Genomic DNA, 21,245 nt, shown 5'->3' with positions numbered 1-21,245 from the left:
TTACTGATACTATGGGCTGGCATTGTCCGGGCAAAGATTCTGCAAGATTGAGTAAACGTTCCTGAAGAATATTTGTCTATTCCCTTTGTAAAGTATGGTCTTTACATGCCTGTCTAGGTCTTGCTACAAGTGTTGAGCAGGAATTAATCAATATAAACAGAAGCATGGTTACTATACAACATTTATTAAACATATACAAAAAACAACACATATAATAAACAATAACCACACATCTGATGTTAAAATTAATTGTCACTACAGTGACATAAACTTATTTAAAAAAAAAAGCCTAACAACAGTATAGTACGCATTCATTAATCCTAAACTGCACTATAAAAGCTAGTTATATTTACATGCAACAACTAAAATTATCAATAATCTTATACTGGGTTTCATTAAAAATTGTGTTAATTTGTCCATAAACAAGTGATGATTCACCAAACACATGGACATAAATCGAGTCCAATGAATAGATGGTAATTCTTCAAGCACATGCAAATACTTTGTTAGTATCAACTATTCACTGAACACAATCAATTCCATATGGAATTAAGCTGATACCTAGTTTACAGATTATATCCCATAACTTCATTTCATGCGTTTGGAGTACTTTTTCTAAGCATGAAAACCCATATGTCAAAAGACTTTGAGCTGTACTGTATATTCAATGCAAACGAACATATAATTGCTGCTTGCTGGAAACAACAGAATACCTCTTTCCATTAATTACATCAAAGAAGCCTTATGGATGGTTTACAACTCCAATCCTTAAGTACCCAAGCAGGTCATGTTTTCAAGATTTCTGTTTGTGGAAGCAGGTGATATAATTATTGATCCATCAAAATAGATTAACTTACCTGTGCATGATTAAAGAAATCCAGAATAGTTACCAGCTGAGGGTACATGAGGAATGCAGTTGAGGACCGCAGAGCCTGTATCATTAACAATTCTGTATCTAACACCTTGTATTAAAATAAATGAAGATTCTTCTCCTTTGAGTTATGCAATATCCATTCTGGACCCAGAGACAGCATTTACCTCCCTTTACTACTTGTTTCCCCATTGTAACATGGACATTTACTTGCTGTGCTACAATACGTTACACTGCTCTTTAAATTTTAATGATGTATAGTATTGATTAGTGATATGTTCTGTATAAACCCCTACCCAATCCCCTTTTTTCTCTTTTGTACCTTTATTTACAAAATTCAATAAAGAAAAAAAACTATTTAAAAAAAAATAGATGTTTCTCATCATTGGTGTAAATCAAATTGTCCACGAAGGGTGTGAGCTGCCGTTGCCACGGCGTTAAAACACTGGCAACCAGGGGCGTATCTATAATGGGTGCAGGGTGTGCAATGCACACAGACCCCTACGTCCAAGGGGGCCCACAGCGCACACCCTGCACCCATATAGCCTTATACTTACCTGTCCGTAGTATCCAGATGGCAGCCATTTTCCAAGTGACTCATGCATGCGCAGTACTGCTGTCCCCGGGAAACCGGCGTGGATGCCATTTTCCCAGAGAACCACACATGTGCAGTAGATTCTGGCACTAAGCCAGAATCTACAGCACCGCGGCACCACCAGAGAGAGGAAGAGGCACGCACGGAATCTGCACACGGGCTCCCTCCTCTCTAAAAACGCCCCTGCCGGCAACGGCACCTGAACTCACACCCCTTGCGGCTTGCTCTGAGCCCGAATTCGCACAATTGGGCTGGGAGCACTTTTGTGCAAGTTCGGGCTGCTGTAAAGTGCGGCTTTTACCACGAGGAGTCGCACCCGCAAGATCATCGTGGACAATTGGATTGACCCTACTGTATAGTATTGGTGCACTGTAGACAAACAAGGTTAGGACTTCTAAATTCATGTCTAATATTTACAGCTCTGCTGATTTCAACAATTTTTATTTTCTGTTTAATTTCAGAGGATACGAGATCTGGAAGATAAAACAGATATTCAGAAGAGACAGATTAAAGATTTAGAGGAAAAGGTTGGTTGAATAAGTTATTTTATTTTATCCTTACAAAGTTTTTTTTCTTTTTTTTAAAGAAATGTGTGGTTATGACTAAAGTACTTCGGATGAACTGTCAGTATATTGCATTTTAGTTATGTGAACATACAGAAATATGCTTTTTACAGTGATCTGCATGCTATATTTAACATCATTAGTTTTGGAGGTGTTGACAGGTCCAAACACACAATGCTCCAGGTCATCTATAAAACTGAGATTTTTAAAAAGTTGTAATCCCAGATGTAATCCCATTTTTGTTTGTTTTTTAAATCAGATAGATTTTTACTTTTATAACATAAAGTTTATAGTTATTATTCCAGGATTTTCTCATATATCTTAGTTGTCAATTTGAAAAATCAATTTGCTTGACAATTTAAGATGGCAACCAGTAGAAAACTCAAACAAACCTTTGTGGTGGTCATGTGAGGGCAGAGGGAGCCAGAGGGTGTTGTCAGTTGAGCAGAAGGGTGTTCGCTTGATGGCTCACTACATCACATATGGGGGTCAATCCAATTAGGTTCAAGTTTGTTTTAGGAAACTCACAAACATCGCATGAAATGCAAGATCCAATGGGAAATGCCTATTTGTGCTACTCACGGCAAGGGTGTTTAAATTTTCTATAACCTACGACTTTGAAGAATCACATGAAAAAGTGGGGAAACCATCATGGACCCCCAAAAAGTGACAACTTCATTAGCAAAATCATACAGAAGGCTGTTAGTGGGCATAAGGAAAGTACTGGAGTTTTTTTAAATGGTGTCAAATGGCTATGTGTATTTTATTAAAAAAGCAAAAAAAAATATAAAAAGCAAACTTTTTTCATTTAATCACAAACTAATTAAACAAAAATTGCAAAAAAAAATAGAAAAAAAAAAGTAATTTTGTGGTAATTTGAGGCCACTTTGAATTAAAAAAAGTTAATTAATTATAAAAAAGCAATTATTTTTCAGCTAAAAATACTTTCATTAAATTTGTGGTGCCTAAACTAAAAAGTAAATTTTGGGGTAATTTGGGGCCATTTTTTTGAAACATCCAAATATGACAAGTAATTTTTGGGCAAATTAAGCTAATTGAAAACTTCCAAATGCCTTTGTGGGGGGATGGGGGGTGTCTAAAAGGTTCTGCAGTGTGTCCTCACATTTTTACCTTGAAAAAACGATTTTCGCTGGCTTTACACTCCCTCATGGGGTGCGCACAAAAAACTTGGTTTTCCTCTGAAAAAAAATGCAAGTTTGGAATTGGTTTGCAACTGCACTTCACAGTGCAAGTTTGCTGTAAGAATTGCTCACACAAGCCAACTCGCACCTAATTGGATTGCCCCCATGGTGTCACTGTGGTGCCATTGTAAGTTCATGGCAATCAGCAACCTGTAAATCATTAATACTAACTTGAGTAACAACTCAAAGGAAAAATGTGTCTTCCGCAGGTTCTCAGAGTGATTTATGTTAAAGAATTAAACCTCAGCTTTAACAGGGGATTGGTCCTATGCATTGATTTATAGCAACTTACAGTATTTCATAGCTACAGCACATTCAAACAAGATGTTTCCTCTTTTATTAGTGTAATTTGTAATGTTATATTGTGCCTAAGTGCACAGGGCCTGATTCAGACCCGGTCGCAAGCACTGTGCGCTCGCAACCGGGTCGATGGTAGGCCAGTGCGCATGCGCACGACGGAGCCAGCTCCGTCATGCGCATGCGTGAGACCCGGATAACGAAGGGCACTCCGTCGCTCCGGGTCTCGTACCAAAGGGGATGTGCTGTCGATGTTGAGTGACAGCACACCCCCTTTGGTGGGCGGGCCGGGGGCGTGACTGCCAAGACGGAGGCGTTCCTATGGCAACGCCTACCATCTGGGGCCGGCCCCACTGACATCACAAGTGATGTCAGTGGGAGAGCTTTTGGCTCTGTTAGAGCCGAAAGCTCTCTGGGGCTTGCGGCAACAAGACCCTACCACAAGGGTCTCATCGCAAGCCCGATGGTCTTGACCATCGCGACCATCATCATGGCCGCTCGCTATAGCTGTGAGTGGTCACCCACAGCTATGCTCTGTCAGAGCGTCCAGCTCTGAATCAGGCCCACTATTTGTAGAGATACATGTATTAAACTACGAGTGGTAGAAATGTTGCCATATGGTAAGTTATACAATATTAGGTATTTTTCCCCAAACAATTGTCATATGACCAGTACATCTATAGGCAATTCATAGTGCAATTTTGGAGAAAAAGATAAAAATCTACACACATTTTCTTACCAATACCTCCACATATTTATGTGTATAGGAAGCCTAATAACATTGGCGCTTTTAATTATTCTTGTCTAGAAAATTAAAAAATCATGACGAATACTGCCACCTAAATTGGCAAGAAAAGTGAAAGAAAAAGAAAAATAATTTGCACAATACAGTTTATTAGCAAAACATACAAGAGTGAATACGTCTTCTAATGTCTACTACATGAACTTCGACATTAATGATTATTATTATCCTTTATTTATATGGCACCACAAGGGTTCCACAGTGCCTTACACTGTACATAAACAAATGAGCACACAAGATAAGTACATAGACAAATGAGCACACAAGAAAAACAGTTATTAACAGTACAAACAATGCAGGACAAATACACGATTTATACATTGCTGCATAACACCTAAATAAGCAGCATGGCGTCAGAAACCAAGGGTTAGGTGCTGTTGTAAATTAAAGTAGCAGTAAGTGAAGGAGAAGAACATGAGGGAAGAGGGCCCTGCTCGTGAGAGCTTACATTCTAAAGGGGATTCTAATTGATAACTCCAATTCCTCTAGTGCAGACATTGGGTCTGATTCTAAGTTGGTCAGATCTCTCCTCACAGAAGCAAATAGCGATCTTTCCCGTACAGCACATGCACAGAAGCAAACTTACGCATATATGCGTACCTACAATCAGTTCTGAGTCAGACGGATCTCTGCTGGATTTTGCTTTACGTGACACTAGGCACCAACTCACAAGTGATGTGTCTCATGGGAGTGTCATGGGGTGTATCTCCAGCTGTTCTCCATGCATAGGGGGACTGGCAGCCTGTTTCTGATGGATTTCTTGCACCTAGCATGTGACTGCTGCAAGTGTCGATACTAATAATAACATTTGCGTACGTTCGTTGAGTAAAATCATTTTCGCATCAACATATGGTAGTAAGAGCCTGATTCAGAGATGTGCGCTAATGATACCGCAGCTGCAAGTTTGTACTGAGCGGCTTTGTAAAAAGGAGATTTATGTGCTTGGAATCGTTATGGAATCCCGGCTGCCGCATGGACAGCCGTTCGATTCCCAGCAGCGGCAGCCCGACAGATCAGCAGAGCCCGGCAGCGGAAGCCCGACAGAGCTGGAATCCCGATCGTCCCTAAGGTAAGTATAAACTAACCTAACCCCCTAACCCTAACCCTCCTTAGGGGTGCCTAACCCTAACCTCCCCCCTAAGTGCCTGACCCTAATTCCCCCCTCTAAGTGCCTAACCCCCCCTTCCCCGCTGCCTAAACCTAAGTCCCCCAGGGGTGTGCCTAACCCTAACCTCCCCCAGGGGTGCCTAACTCTAACCCCCCCTTCCCCTAGCCTAACCCTAACCCTCCCGGAGGTGTGCCAAACCCTAAGTCCCCCCCCCAGTACCCTAAACCTAACCGATCAAAGGGATGCCGGGCACCGGTCTTCTGGCGTTGGGTAAATGACAGGCGTCTAGATATAGCCACAGTTCATTTATCCCACGCCGGGATAAAGCAGCCGGGAAGCCGGCTGGGTATAGGTTGGTCGGTTGGAGTCTGGGCACCACATAGTTAATATGCTTGTAATCCATTAAGCCCAGGAACACCCCCCCAAAAAAAAACCCGCCCCCAGCCACTTCAGTTAAAGTAGCAAGCCTAAGGCAAGGAGCGAGTAGGAGGAGAAGAAAGATTGGCACGCAGTCAGGTCCAAATGCACAGCAGATGTGAGCAGGAGAACTAGAAGCAGAACAAAGCTTTGCAAACCAAGTACGTCAGGGTGGGCGCCCCGTGTCCCCTATGGAATAGAAGAAAAGGATTTAACAGGTAAGCACATGAATCTCCTTTTCATCTTTCACCATAGGGGACACAGGCCTTATGCTGGGACATCCCAAAGCTAACCCCCTAAGGGAAGGAATGTTACTGGGCTGCACCGAGAACTCTTCACCCAAAAGCCGCATCAGGGGAGGTGAAGGTATCAAAGGAATAGGACTTCAGAAACGTATGGGCAGAGGACCACATGGACGCTTTACACAGCTACTCCACAGAGGCACCACGACGCACTGCCCACATTCCCACTGACCAGGTAGAATGAGCCATCACCACAGATGGTGTCAGAAGGTACGCTGCAGCATAAGCGTGGCAAATTGTCAAACAAATCCATCTGGCCAAAGATTGCTTAGTAGCTGGCCAGCCCTATTGTGAAAAACATACAAGACAAAGAGAGCATCTGTCCTACTAAGATCCTTTGTCCTGCCCACATAAATCCGGAGGGCCCACCCAACATCCAAAGAGACCTCCTCCGGTGTAGAATCCAGAACCTGTAAAGAAGGGACCACAATCTCTTGATTGATGTGGAACCTGGAAACAACATTAGGAAGGTAGCCTAATTGTGTTCGAAGAACAGCCCTGTTCTGGCGAAAGATCAGAAATGAAGAGCGATAGGACAATGCACTCAAATCCGACACGCGCTGGGCAGAAGCTATGGCAAGAAGGAAGACAGTCTTCCAGGTAAGCTAACAAATGTCCACTGTGTCTAAAGGCTCAAAAGGTGAAGACTGAAGAGCCCTAAGAACCAAACACAAATTCCAAGAAGCCACTGGAGGTACAAATGGAGGTTGTACATGAAGGACACTCTGTAGGAAAGTCCGAACATCAGGTAAAAGCGCAATCTGTCTCTGGAAGAGTACAGAGAGAGCTGAAACCTGTACCTTCAGTGAAGCAAGGCGGAGACCCAAATCCAGCCCCGTCTGCAAAAAAGAAAGAACTTCAGAGAGTCGGAATGACCTGGGGTTAAAATTTCTAGCCGGACACCACTCAAAATAAGTCCTCCAGACCCGATAGTAAATTCTAGTCAAAGAAGGCTTACAGGCATTGAGCATAGTATTAATAACCAACCTGGAGAACAAGGGGTTCTCAGGACAGATGTCTCAAGAGCCACTTCGTCAAAGCAAAACGGGCCAGACCTGGATGGAAACACGGGCCCTGAGACAGAAGATCTGGCTGCAGTGGAAGACGCAGAGGAGCATCGTCAGAGAGACCCTGAAGATCCATGTACCAAACCCTTTGTAGCCAATCGAGCACCTCTAGGACCACCGTGCCGCCCTTCAACTTTAACTTGAGGAGGACCCGTGGAATCAGAGAGTTTGGAGGGAAGATGTACAAGAGCAGGAAGGTCCACTGAACCTCCAAGGTGTCCACCAGAAAAGCCCCTGGATCTCTGGTGCGAGAGCAGTACCTTGGAAGCTGGTGATTGTTCTGGGACACCATCATGTCGATGTCCGGCAAGCCCCAACAAAGAACCAGGAGTTGAAAGACGTCTGCATGTAAGTCCATTTGCCTTAATGTTCTGGCGGCTTAGGAAATCTGCTTCCCAATTCTGAACTCCAGGAATGTAGACTGCCAACAGAGACAGAAGATGTCGCTCTGCCCAAAGGAGAATGATACTTACCTCCCTCATCACACCCTAACTGCCAGTGCCGCCCTATTGGTTTATGCAGACAACAGCCATCACGTTGTTGGACTGTACCTGGACTGGACGACGCTGAAGGAGAGGCAGAGCTAGGCAGAAAGCTTTGTAAACGGCTCGGACCTCCAGAACGTTGATCAGTAGCTGGCTCTCCTACGTCAGTCACTGACCTTGAAAATTCTGATGACAGGTTACCGCGCCCCACCCCCGAAGACTTGTGTCAGTGGTAAGGAGGACCCGGTCCACAAGAGGGAATAATACACTGCCATTTGAGACCTGAGCTGCAGATGGGATCTGTTCCACCAGGCCAGAGTCTCTAACTGCAGAGGACCAGTAATGAAACTGGGCATATTACACCATGTCGAAGGTGGAGACCAGAGAGCCTGGGATCTGCATGCATGAGTGTATTGACACCTGGTGATGATGCAGAAATAAACAAATTTTGGCCTGTAAGTCCCGAACTTTATTTGCCAGGAGAAACACCAGCTGAACCCTGGAGTCCAGCAAGGCCCCCAGATGCACCATCTCCTGAGACAGAGTCAGTGAGAATTTCTTCCAATTGAAAACCCTTTTGTGGGTCTTGAGAAGGTACAGCATGTCCCGAATGTGCGCCCTGAGGACCTTCAGAGATTGAGCAAAGAGAAGTAAGTCATCCAGATAGGGAAATATTCAGATTTCAGCAAACCTGAGCAATCGCTCATGACTGAGACGAATGGGGACCTACAAATAGGCACCCTGGATGTCTAAGGAGGCCATGAAGTCCCCCGGCTCCAAAGCTAGTATAATGGAGCAAAGCGAATCCATGTGGAACTTTGGAATTCTCAAGTACCTGCTGAGAGACTTCAGGTTGATAATCAGCCTGAAGGAATTGTTTGGCTTCTGCACCATAGAAGCCCGTGGCCCACTGAGACGAGAGAACTGGAACAATAACCTTGGAGACCAGTAGAGAGCGAATGACTCCCTCCAGGCTCCTTCTCTTTCCTGATCCAAAGGAGGACCTGTGGAAAAAAACTGGGCTGGAGGATGCACTTAGAAACCTGGAAGTGCCTATCACGGTGGCGAATACAGGGAGACCAGGAGCCAGCACTCTCCGGAGGCAAGCTGCACTAGCAGGCACTATGAAAATGGCTGCCCAGCTTCTCTGAAGGAGGGGAGAGAGGAGTGACCCTGGGACGGAATGCCTCTTGAGGGATAGCGCCCAGGGGCAGGGGAGGAGCTAACAGGGAGAGCCTACCTCCCCCTTCTGGCATGGACCCCAAAGCAAATGGCCACCTACACTGTGGCACCTCGCTGCCCAGATGTCTGGTGGTGATGCAGGACGCCCAGAACTGCCTACTCATGTAAAAAATAATTAAAAAATAAAAGTAAAGTCTACAGCTGTGCCGCTGCTGCAGGCACCAAATTAAAACTGAAGCTGATGGATTACAAGTATTAACTATGTGGTACCCAGACTTTAACCTATACCCAAAGTAAAGCCTGTGTCCCCTATGGAGGAAGAATATATGCAAATGTGGATTTGTATTGCCCACTGGCAGCTTATCAAATCCAGGCGACTACATACAAAGATGCATTAGACTTTTTTTGAGTAACCTTATTGTCATGCAGAATGGCCTCCGGAACTGAGACTTTGAAACCATATTTACTGCATATGGAATCACAGTTGTAGGCAAGGGTACGCCCTGAAAATAGTTGTGACGCCTCACAAACTCTCAAACAGACACACAAACTCTCAAACACACACTACAGTTAACGTCTGACAGAAGCTGTGTAACCGGTCAGTGTGGGTAGTGTGAGGAAACCAGGCAATGTAAAAATGTGAAGGACATACAAACTTCACACCAATACAGTGTTGCTCGGGAACAAATCCATGACCACATTATTTTAAGCAGCACACAGGACGGAAATGTATGGGTATTGAGGGTGAGGCACTGGCTGGTCGGCTCTACTTCAGTAAATTGTGTACCAAATTCCATGTATAAATAATGAGTGGGTAAATGTAATTCTATTAATCTACCATTACTGTTTTCAATAGAGAAACTTTTGTAATGTAAGTCAATGCCAAATGACTGGTGAAGTGCTGTTACAGGGTTCCTACCATGTAGACATTATTACACAAATGGTATATGAATGTGTGGCAATAGTAATGCAAACTATGGGCCGTATGAGGCGAAAAGTCCGTTTCCGCGATACTTTTTCGCCGATGACATATTTTTCGACCGTTTTGAGTTTCCCCCGTATTTAATTTGGAAGATTTTTCGCCTAGGCGGAAAGTCAATGCAATGTAATAGGCGAAAAAATTTCGCCTATGAATAGCAGACAAAAAAAAGTGCAGAATTGGGGTACAACATTGCGGGAACCCCCATGCAGCCTTAAGACAGTCCCCTAAAGGTAAACTGCGTCAAAAAAAGTTTAAAAATAATCGGGACACCCCAAAAAAATTATGTTTAATTTTGGGGGTAAAAAAAGGGGGAACAAAGTGCCAAACTATCTAAATTAATTCAGGTCGGGTCCCCATGTATGCGGCAGGTGTTGTCTTCATTGTGGGGACAAGCGGCAGGTGCAATTTTGCAGATTTGTAAAAATAACTTTAGGGACTTTAAAAAGTGCTTACCCCCATTTTCATGTACCCCAAAGTTGATAGATTATTTTTTTGGGGAAAATAACTATTCCTAAGTGCTATTCTTTACCACTTCTTCATGGCCACAAAATTGCACCTTGTGGTGCTATTACAAACCCCGACTTCCTTCAGCAGGCAAAAATGGGGGTACCCATAGAGATTCCCCATGTCTGGACATCTTTAGGGGGGTCCCAGGCATATTTCCCGAAAATTCTCGTTTTTTTTTTTTTTTTTCATAAATGGGGTGAAAGGTCATTTAAAAAAAACAGGGATAATTTTTCAATTACATATAACAGGTGAAAAAAAGTGCAGATTTGGGGTCTAGGGGTGCAGGCTTAAAAAACATAGCCTGCACCCTTGGGAATGCCCCCTTAAAACAAAATGTGGCAAAAAAAAAAAATCGGGACACCCCAAAAAAATGATTTCAAATTTTGGGGTGAAAAAAAATAAAGTGAAAAACAAAATGCCAAACTAACAAAATTGATTCTAGTGGGGTCCCCAAGTATGTGGCAGGTGTTTTTTTCATTGCGCAGAGTAGTGGCAGGTGTATTTTTGAAGAATTTAAAAAATTACCTTTAGGGTCTTAAAAATATGCTTAGCCCCATTTTCATGTACACCAAATTTGATGGGACCACTTTAAAAACTAAAAAAAAAAACCTAAGTGCTCTTCTGTATCACTTCTTCAATGTCGGGAAAAATAACCACCTGCCGCATCTATTTAAAAAATCGACTTTCTTCTGCAGGCAAAAATGGGGGTACCCATAGTGATCCCCGAGGTCTGGACATCTTTAGGGGGTCCTACAATTATTTCCCGAAAATTCCCGTATTTTTTCGCCGATCCAAGTTTCGCCTCTTCTCGATTTCGCCTACTTTGGAATTGAATACGGGGAATAGCGGGCACGTGTGCGATAATTTTCCGCCTGGAAAACAGGCGAAGGAGGTGAAAAGTTCAGCAGGCGAAAAGTCTGGACTTTTCGCCTCAAATTGAACACGGGCCTATGTGTAGATCAATACTGTAAGTACTTTAGTTATTGGAGCTTTAACAAACTTCAGACCTTGTACTTTTAGTAAGTAACATGTTCCATGAATCTGTCTGGGAGAGTCAATGTTTAGGTTCTTTCTCTTAGTTATTGGCATGAATACATTTCCATTTGACTAAATACTTCCTTTTTCCTCTGCAGTTTCTCTTTCTATTCTTGTTCTTTTCTCTCGCCTTCATTCTTTGGCCTTGACATTAATGTTGCCTCTTGATCAGGTAAGAGCTACTCCCTCTCCTTCCTTTCATATATTCAACATCTCATACACACACACACACACACACACACACACACACACACATATATATACAGTCAGGTGCATAAATATTGGGACATTGACAGAATTTTCATATTTTGGCCTCTATTCACCACCACAATGGCTTTGAAATGAAACAAACAAGATGGGCTTTACCTGCAGACTTTCACATTTAATTTGAGGGTAATTACCATCTAAATCAGGTGAACGGTGTAGGAATTACAACGGTTTCTATATGTGCCTCCCACTTTTTAAGGGGCCAAAAGTAATGGGACTATCAACTCAAAAGCTATTTCATGGACAGGTGTGGGCTATTCCCTCATTATTTCATTATCAATTAAGCAGGTAAAAGGTCTGGAGTTGATTCTAGGTGTGACATTTGCATTTGGAATCAGTTGCTGTCGACTCCCAATATGTGATCCGAAGAGCTGTCACTATCAGTGAAGCAAGCCATCATTAGGCTGAAAAATCAAATCAAACCCATCAGAGAGATAGCAAAAACATTAGGTGTGGCCAAATCAACGTTTGGAACATTCTTAAAAAGAAAGAACGCATCGGAGAGCTCAGCAACACCAAAAGACCCGGAAAACCACGGAAAACAACAGTGGTGGATGACAGAAGAATTATTTTCCTGGTGAAGAAAAACCCCTTCCCAACAGTTGGCCAAATCAAGAACACTCTCCAGGAGGTAGGTGTATATGTGTCAAAGTCAACAATCAAGAGAAGACTTCACAAGAGTGAATATAGAGGGTTCACCACAAGATGTAAACCATTGGTGAGCCTCAAAAACAGGAAGACCAGATTAGAGTTTGCCAAACAACATCTAAAAAAGCCATTACAGTTCTGGAACAACATCCTATGGACAGATGAGACAAAGATCAACTTGTACCAGAGTGATGGGAAGAGAAGAGTATGGAGAAGGAAAGGAACTGCTCATGATCCAAAACATACCACCTCATCAGTGAAGCATGGTGGTGGTAGTGTCATGGCGTGGGCATGTATGGCTGCCAATGGAACTGGTTCCCTTGTATTTATTGATGATGTGACTGCTGAGAAAAGCAGCAGAATGAATTCTGAAGTGTTTCAGGCAATATTATATGCTCATATTCAGTCAAATGCTTCAGAACTCATTGGACGGCGCTTCACAGTGCAGATGGACAATGACCCGAAGCATACTGCAAAAGCAACCAAAGAGTTTTTTAAGGCTAAAAAGTGGAATGTTATGCAATGGCCAAGTCAATCCCCTGACCTGAATCTGATTGAGCATGCATTTCACTTGATGAAGACAAAGGGAAAATGCCCCAAGAACAAGCAGGAACTGAAGACATTTGCAGTAGAGGCCTGGCAGAGCATAACCAGGGATGAAACCCTGCGTCTGGTGATGTCTATGCATTCCAGACTTCAGGCTGTAATTGCCTGCAAAGGATTTGCAACAAAGTATTAAAAAGTGAAAGTTAGATTTAGGATTGTTTAGTTTGTCCCATTACTTTTGGCCCCTTAAAAAGTGGGAGGCACATATAGAAACCGTTGTAATTCCTACACCGTTCACCTGATTTGGATGTAATTACCCTCAAATTAAATCTGAAAGTCTGCAGGTAAAGCACATCTTGTTTGTTTCATTTCAAAGCCATTGTGGTGGTGAATAGAGGCCAAAATATGAAAATTCTGTCAATGTCCCAATATTTATGCACCTGACTGTATATTGCTGATGCTACTAATACTTACCATTAATTTTGTCTTATTGTGTGCCAATTGGGAGCTGCCATGATCAAGCGCCTTGAGCCCATTTGTGGATGAGTGCTATAAAAATACAATTATTAATCTTATTATTCTTATTCTGTATAAACTTTGTCAATTCAGTGAATTTATTGTAAAAGGTTTTTATTTGAGATATGACAGGGTTTAGTGATCAGAACATTCCTCCAACAATTAATAAGCAGAAATAAGCAGTGCTCATAAATCACTTACATTCCACCCGGGATACACCCAACCAATCTCACCTTCCCTCGAGCTACACCCAATTTCTGATAAGTCCCTCTTCATTTGAGATCTCAGATGTTCTTAGTTTGTTTACATGTTTTTTTCTGCCCTGCCCTCATGTCTGCCCCACCGTATATTTTCTCTGTCCCGCTCATGGCTAAGATATTAGTTAGTGCAGATTGTAGGGTTCAAAACTGGGCCAAGTAGCAGCTACTGCCACCCCTATTGTTTCCCATTGATCATCCTTGCATTGTCCAGCTCTGTTTGCTAGATGCAGCGGTTATTCATGGTTTCTCTATGTAGCATAACATTTTTCCTATTTCTTTGCCTTCATTTCAGGAAACTAGGAAACATGGATGAGCCTTTGCAAAAAAGACCAATGCTTCCATATTTGCAGAGAGGACAATACTGTTTACATCTTTGCTAAAGTGAGAAATACATGACCTTGCAATTCAAAGCCATTGTTCCTGGTCTGCTACTTGACAGTTGTGGTGTGGCCGGTCTAAAGTCACAGTATATATGCTGCACTCAGTGGAAAAGTAAGCGCTTATTCTAAAAGAAAACGTGTACAGTCCAAGAGGAACAACAGGTCAACAGAAGAAACGCGTCTTGGGTATAGAACCAAAGCTTTTGAGAAACAAACTATTCCCTGCTGTGCAGGGGAACACTTTTAACGTAACACCATAAATCCAATGAAAGAAATAGGAACAATAAACTACAAAAGGACAAAGCCGGAAACATATTCCCACCCCCGCCTAGGTTATTTACTATAAAATGTTCATTGATAACAGTGTGGTTTACTTTATACAGGGATGCTATTCGTCTCAACTCAGGAATAGTGACAAGTGAAATGTAACTACGGATTGTTGGGGGGAGAGTTCAACTTTATAACAATTAGGAATTGCTGTGCATCCATCTAATTTCTCCAGCGCATTTAGCATTAGGAACAAAGGCGTGGGCTCAACAGCAGGAGAACTCTATGGGAAATTTCTACTAAGTTTTACCCACTACATTTTTTTTTCACTACTTAAGACAATAGGCATAATTATGTAAATTGAGTATATAATGCCATTACTTCTAAAACAATAACACTAATTCCTTTGTTGACATTTATGCATTTAATTGCATACTAGCAGTCTATGCAGCGGTGAACATACACCTACGTTATTATACAGTAACTACTGTAATAGTGGGATTGGTTTCACTGTGAAGATACTGCCTTATGGTACTAGATGAAAGCATTAACTAACCAGATATTCAGTTTTTAAAAAGTTGAGCTTTGAAAGTGGTAACTTTAAAAATGGCAAATGTAGTGCCTTACGCCTAAAACCTCGGAGCCTACCGTATACTCCATATATTATGCTGACGACACACCATGTTACACATGAACGTGTGCGTAAATCTGTAGCATTGTCTGCTACTGGGGGGGAATCCTGTTCCTTTTGCTTTGGGAAGCAGCAATGTACATAAAGTATACAGAAATGCTTCTAACACAGAGCAATACAAATGTTATTTATTGTAGGTTGCCACTCATTTTAAGCTGTGCTTATGAGCTTTGACTATCCCAGGATTAGCTTCCATGCTGTATATAGATATTTATTCCAGAAAAAGTATTTCCTACTCATTTGTTGACTTATAGCTCTCACCATTTGCACATATCTGACAGCTTGCACAGTCTCAGTGCTGCTTCCTTATAGGAAAAGCTAAAGGACAAGCATATACAACCTGCAAACCAACATTGAGACGTACATTTAACATGAACATCTATGGTGACTATGATATTTCATGCTCCGTAAACAGTAGCAACCATTGGGAATTTTTTTTTTTTTTTTTTATATTGCTATTTTATAAAAATAAAGAAACATTCACTGACAAGCAACATTTTTAGTAGTGAATTACACAAAACCAGAATCTATGGAAATGTAACAGCCAACATCCAGATATAGGCTTTCAGAATTACGGGGGAGTCTTAGCTCTAAAGTACTACTGTTGTCCCTTCCTTGTGCAATATATTGTGTCAATATATTGTGTCAAAGAGAAGACACCAGTATTGTCCTCTGCTTTCAATTTACTGACACAAAACAGTATTTTTAAACTGATTTTTAATATATCTTATCATATTACTCCCCGCTTTTGAATGCTGTAATTATCAAAACGGCTCATGAAATTAATAGTTTAAGGACACCCCACAAGGCTAAGAACATTACATGGCTTTCTGAATAATATAATATTTTTTTAATGTTTTTTTTATTTTATTTTTTATGAAATTCAATTATTTTAAAAGTTTGTCCCCCTTAATTTTTTTTAAACAATTACCTCTCCTCAAATTGTACATACAGTGTTTCCCAGGTTGTTCCATTAACACCTTTTCCTATGACAGTGAAGTCCTCTGGAGAACCCAGATGTCGTTGGCATGCCAGTGTATTTCACAGAGGGAAAGGGTTTTGAAGAAGAAGCATGAAAATGCAAGTGGAGAATGTTTATTAATAATACTTAATGGAACAAAGTGTTCCCATTGCAAGATAGTGATATGTAATATTAATCATGGGAAAGCTTTTATATGACACTGGTCCTCTTAATTGTAAAATACAGATTTTTATTTAATTTGAGACATTCATTCAAGTCCTTGGGTTTTCTAATGAATAGACTTCTACGACATCCCTGCATTATGAAGTTTTCCAACAAATAGCCTCACCAAATCAATGTTCATACAACTGGTCACAATATTTATACTGCCGGCAAGTCCACATACCGTATTTGTGAAATAAAGACTGTACAGACTTCTATAACTGGTGTATATAGTAGGATGGATTACTGTAGCCTATAAAAGTGTACTTCCTGTGAATAAGAAAATGACTGACATGGTTTGTCCTAAATATTAAACTGTACAGTTTGCTTTTGTACCATACCTCTGGCCAATAGCCATTTGTATATTTAATTATTTTTATACTGTGGGTGTCCATTTTGTACATTATTTTCTTTGTCAGCATAACCATCACTTGGATTTTTGCAAAAGCATTGAAGAATGTATGTGCCCATAAAAAGAACAGTAAAGCACACACATAATTTTACCTTGTAAGCAGAAAACACCAACATACATTAGAATAGAAACTGTCATATAAACAGACATTGACATTAAACAGAAGTAATTGGTTGACCTAGTTAGCCTGGCCGTCATATTTCCATTTTGTTGGCTGTAGAGAAGCCCTGCCCCCTTCCTCCCCTCACAGTTCTCACTGGCTGCTTGACATGAACATACAGTTTCTTTTCTCTATCTAGCGTTGTCTGATGCACAGGTAGGGATCGTCATCGAATTGCTCACCATCAATAGTCTGTATCTATGATGCTATACATTGATGGCAAGATATTATCATCAGGAAGCCATCAATGGGGTGCACCATTGATAGCCATAGTTTAGAAGCGGTTTAAGAAAGAAGGAGGGCCGTGTACAGCCTCCACAGCCCACCTCACTGGTGGCATGTTCCTGGTTATTTTACAAAAATGGTGGCTGTGCCAATTTTCCAGTGATTTCTGAGCACCTGACTCTGGAGAGAATGTATGGGTGCAGGGTGTGTGGTGTGGGCCCCTCTGGAACCAGGGGACAATGTGCACAACACACCCTGTAACAAATGAAAGATTATAGATACACCCATGCCATTGTTGCTTGTGAGACACTGGGTGATTGACCAATTAGGGAATGGTATTGGAAATTAAGCAGCATAACAGGACAGGACAGAGCTATGTGCAGTGTGTGGCAGACTGATTTAGGTAAGGGTGCAGAGACTAAATGGTGAATTGAAGGGACAGAGCTATGCGCCAAGCACCCGGAAATAAATTGTTGCACTCTCTGCCATTGATAGTGGGGTACCATTAGACCTCCATCATCAGACCACAACCTTCGACCAAACCTTTGATAATTAATAGTTATCCCCATAGACTGTTCTCTGTCAGTGCATGGAACCAGTAACACCCTTTCTCCCTATCCTACCTGTAAAACCTCCACATGCACCAGGGGATGTGAGAGGACAGAGATGAGAGAGAGATGTTGGGTGGAAGGGTGATAGGAGGGAAAGAGATGAGAGAGATGGAGACAGGGAGTACAGAAATGATAGAGAGAGAAGGGGTGGGGGACTGAGGGCCTGATTCAGAGAAGGACGCTATTTGCGCTCGCTCATTCAGAAAAAGGGCCCGGATATTTAAATAGAGTGCTCGCCCTTTGCGGTCTGTTGACGCCTCTATGTCTGAACGAGTGAACAAAACATGTGCTCGCTATTTTGTAAAGACGCCCCCTGGCCGCTCACATCCTACGTCATCTCCGCTATTTATTAGATTAATCAAGTACATCGAAAGGCGTATGAACTGCTCACTATTCTTGTGGTAGCATTTTCCTACCGCAATCATGCGAGCAGTTCAGGCTAAAAGACAACCAAGTGACGTGGTCGATGACGCTGCTTTCTTAATTATGCACACCCTTAAAACGCCCGTTTTGACCGTTTGGCACGCCTGCGTTCGGATCTCCACTCCCCGTTTTCAAGCACCTTCCCCTGTTAACACCCACAAACGCCTCATCCTGTCACTCAAATTAGCAGGCATTCGCTATTTTGCGAGCACACGATTTCCGACCGCACTGACTCATTACAACCCATACGCATGCGCAGATGTACGAACATTGCTCGGAGCGAACGAGCGGCCGCTTACGAGTGGCTCTGAATCAGGCCCTGAGATGGAAGAAAGGAGAGAGACAACACTGGGCACAATAAAAGCGACACAGCGAGTGATGGGTCCAAAATATTACCGCTGCAGATTGCTAATCAGGCTATTACCTAAAATGGGTAGCCTAAAAACTACGACAGGCCCGTCCACTCCCAGCTTTTACGTAAGATGAATATTGTGACAAACAGATTTATTTTACCAACCTAAACTACACTTGAATTTTAAACTCACATAGGTTAAAAACCTAGGGCAAATGTAAACTCCTTGAAACACATTCCCAGTAGAGAGTGACATACTGTGTTGCTTCTCACGCAGGTACGATGACATGGCCTCTGCCTTTTATAAGATAATTCCAGGTAAAACATATTAACTGCCTGGGTGCAACCATATAATACCATTCAAGGATATTCCAGATTCAGAGCGAATTATGCAAATTAGAAAATAAACAGTGCAAAAGTTTTGGATCTTCTACAAACTTCCAAGGTATGAGTTGTGACAACACACATACATAACCACAATTAATAAAAGTTTTTTTTTTACAAAATAAGTTGGTAATGATGATGGTGCAAACAGATAAGCTGTCTGGATTTGAAAATGAGTATAAGACATTATAACAGAATGTTCAGAATGATTATTGTGTTAATGAATCAGACAGCAGGGAAATCCAAATTGTAAGTGAACTATGCAAAAGTTTCTGATGTTTGTTTAGGTGTTACCGAGTTTTAGGGACCACTATAGGAATCATTATTTGACTCGGATTAGGGGCCAGATTCACTACGGATCTCAATACTGCATACGCATGAAGTTCAACTGCGATAGCAAGCCAAACCACTGCGATCGCAACGCAAACACAGCACTACATAAGGATGCCCACTTTACCATACGCACATCTGTAATACTTAGCAGAATAGCAAAACGAGTACCATCGGACCCATATGCACAAAGCCTGACCTTAGAAATTGCTAACAGCCACGCACGCTATAAGACCTCACACTGCGTATGGCTACTCAGTGGATAATTTATGCATGCCCCTGAAACGGCATGTAAATGCAATGGCACACCTGCGTTCGGCCGCTCACCACCCACAAATGGCACTTCCTGTCAATCACTCTGCTATGGGTCTGCATAGTCGATCGCAGTGGCTGGTTCACACACATCACGCAAGTCCTGATGTAACAAGGGCAGAGATTAATATTATACAATTAATATTCTATCACTCTGCCTGTTATACCATGCACCTCTTTTGCTTACCATCTTTCATGGAAATAAAAGTGGCCACAGGTCTCCAATACACTACTCAATTACATAGTCTCTGCGACGTAAAATAGCACTCAGTTAGCTGTTCTCCCCATGATTCTAGCAATAAATATTAGTTACAGAGTAACCTTAGTGATCTAAAAGCTTCTTCAAAGACTGGGTTCTGGAGCATATATGAAAATAGATCAATAAAAAAACACTTTATTTCCAAAAAGAAGTACAATGCTTAGTTACAAAAATTGTATAAATAAATAAATAAATAAATAGGGTTACAGAATACATAGACAAACGTATCTTGAAATGTAAAAATAAAAAGGAAAAACATACAGAATTACATTCTGCTCATTCTGGGACGGTCGGTGGACAAAAAAAAGAAAGATCCAGGTTTCAACTTAGAAGGGCTCCCACACCTTACTTTTCGACCCCCCATAGTGATGTCATGGCCATGCCCCTGATGACTGGCTGGTCGTTTATTAACCCAGGGTCTATGCCAGGACCGCACAAGTAATTTTTAAACCATAACTGTAAATAATTTCCTTATTGTATTAGAGACATTAAATATGGGATGTTCACATTAGTATCTATTTTTTAAGCTATAAAATGTTTGTAAACAAGACTGCTCTGGAATGTGTGATAGGTTAGATACCTCATTTCTCCCAAATCATATGCTTGAGGTGCCCCAAGTCACACCTAACCAGCACACAAACATCATGTATTAGAGCCGTAACTAGACTTTTTTGTGCCCTGTGCCAGAGAAAGCATTGCCCCCCCCCCCATTTTTTAAATAGGGACATAAGATAGTGCACCTGTAAAAGGGCCATGGCCTTATGGGGAAAGGCCAGGGAAGAGATAGGGGAGGCCAGGAGATGCTGGGGATAAAATAAGAGGTAGCTACAAGTGAGAATGATATTAAACAGGAAAAGTGACATGCCCAAACAGCGCCCCCTGACCTGCGGTGCCCTGTGCCATGGCACTGGTCACACCACCCTAGTTACGGCCCTGTCAGGTATATTTCTATGATTTCAGAAGCTCTTAGCTAGAGTTGCCGCCCCACGTGCATGGCTTCTGCCTAGCAGTGTGGCAGGAACGGCACCCTGCAGCCAGGATTGCTGCTGCAGCACTGACGGAGCATCCTTTAGATGCTCCAGTCATCCTGCAGTCTGTGCAGCTGATTGGAGAGTTCTCAGGAATCTCCAGTCAGCGCTGCATATACTGGTGCTGCTGGCCCTATCTCCTCTGCACGACGTAATGATATCATGTGCCCAATGTCACGATGTTGGCGCTAAGGGGGCGAGCTGTTACAGGGCACATTTAGGTTCTGTTATGTCTCTGAAAGAATGTGCTAAATATTGTCCACTAGCCACCATAAAATAGGGTTTGTACTCTATATTAGACTCCAGAAGATAGGTTTTGTATATAACTGGTCACAACGGTATGAGAGCTGTATATGAACAAATGTGGTCTGTATTGTACACCTTACACCATAGAATATGGTCTATATTGTTACTTAGTCGCAGATAATAGTATGTTATACTAGTCACTAGAGAATTGGGTTAATAATGTCCATTATCTGAGAACTAAGGGCATGATTCAGAGTTGTACACTATTGCTGCCACAGCTTTGATGTTTGTAGCTGTGGATGTGTGAAAATATGCTAATGTAACAGCAGT

General features: G+C 42.0%; 1 protein-coding gene across 1 annotated transcript in view; it reads left to right on the top strand.

Annotated features, from left to right (window-relative positions):
• Window positions 1–16,513, top strand: part of LOC148520046 (janus kinase and microtubule-interacting protein 2) — a 138,832-nt gene extending 122,319 nt beyond the window's left edge. Inside the window, exons 21-23 of the mRNA XM_088475779.1 lie at window positions 1,928–1,993; window positions 11,514–11,587; window positions 13,945–16,513. Of these exons, the coding sequence (XP_088331905.1) occupies window positions 1,928–1,993; window positions 11,514–11,564 (117 nt within the window). The 3' untranslated portion in view covers window positions 11,565–11,587; window positions 13,945–16,513. The remainder of the gene's footprint in view (window positions 1–1,927; window positions 1,994–11,513; window positions 11,588–13,944) is intronic.
• The last annotated feature ends 4,732 nt before the right edge of the window (window positions 16,514–21,245 follow it).

The sequence above is a fragment of the Taudactylus pleione genome, unplaced genomic scaffold (genome assembly GCF_031769625.1).
Source record: "Taudactylus pleione unplaced genomic scaffold, aTauple2 ptg000178l, whole genome shotgun sequence".
Lineage (NCBI taxonomy): Eukaryota > Metazoa > Chordata > Amphibia > Anura > Myobatrachidae > Taudactylus > Taudactylus pleione.
The sequence above is the reverse complement of the archived record's forward strand: the minus strand, read 5'-3'. Positions and strand labels throughout refer to the sequence as shown.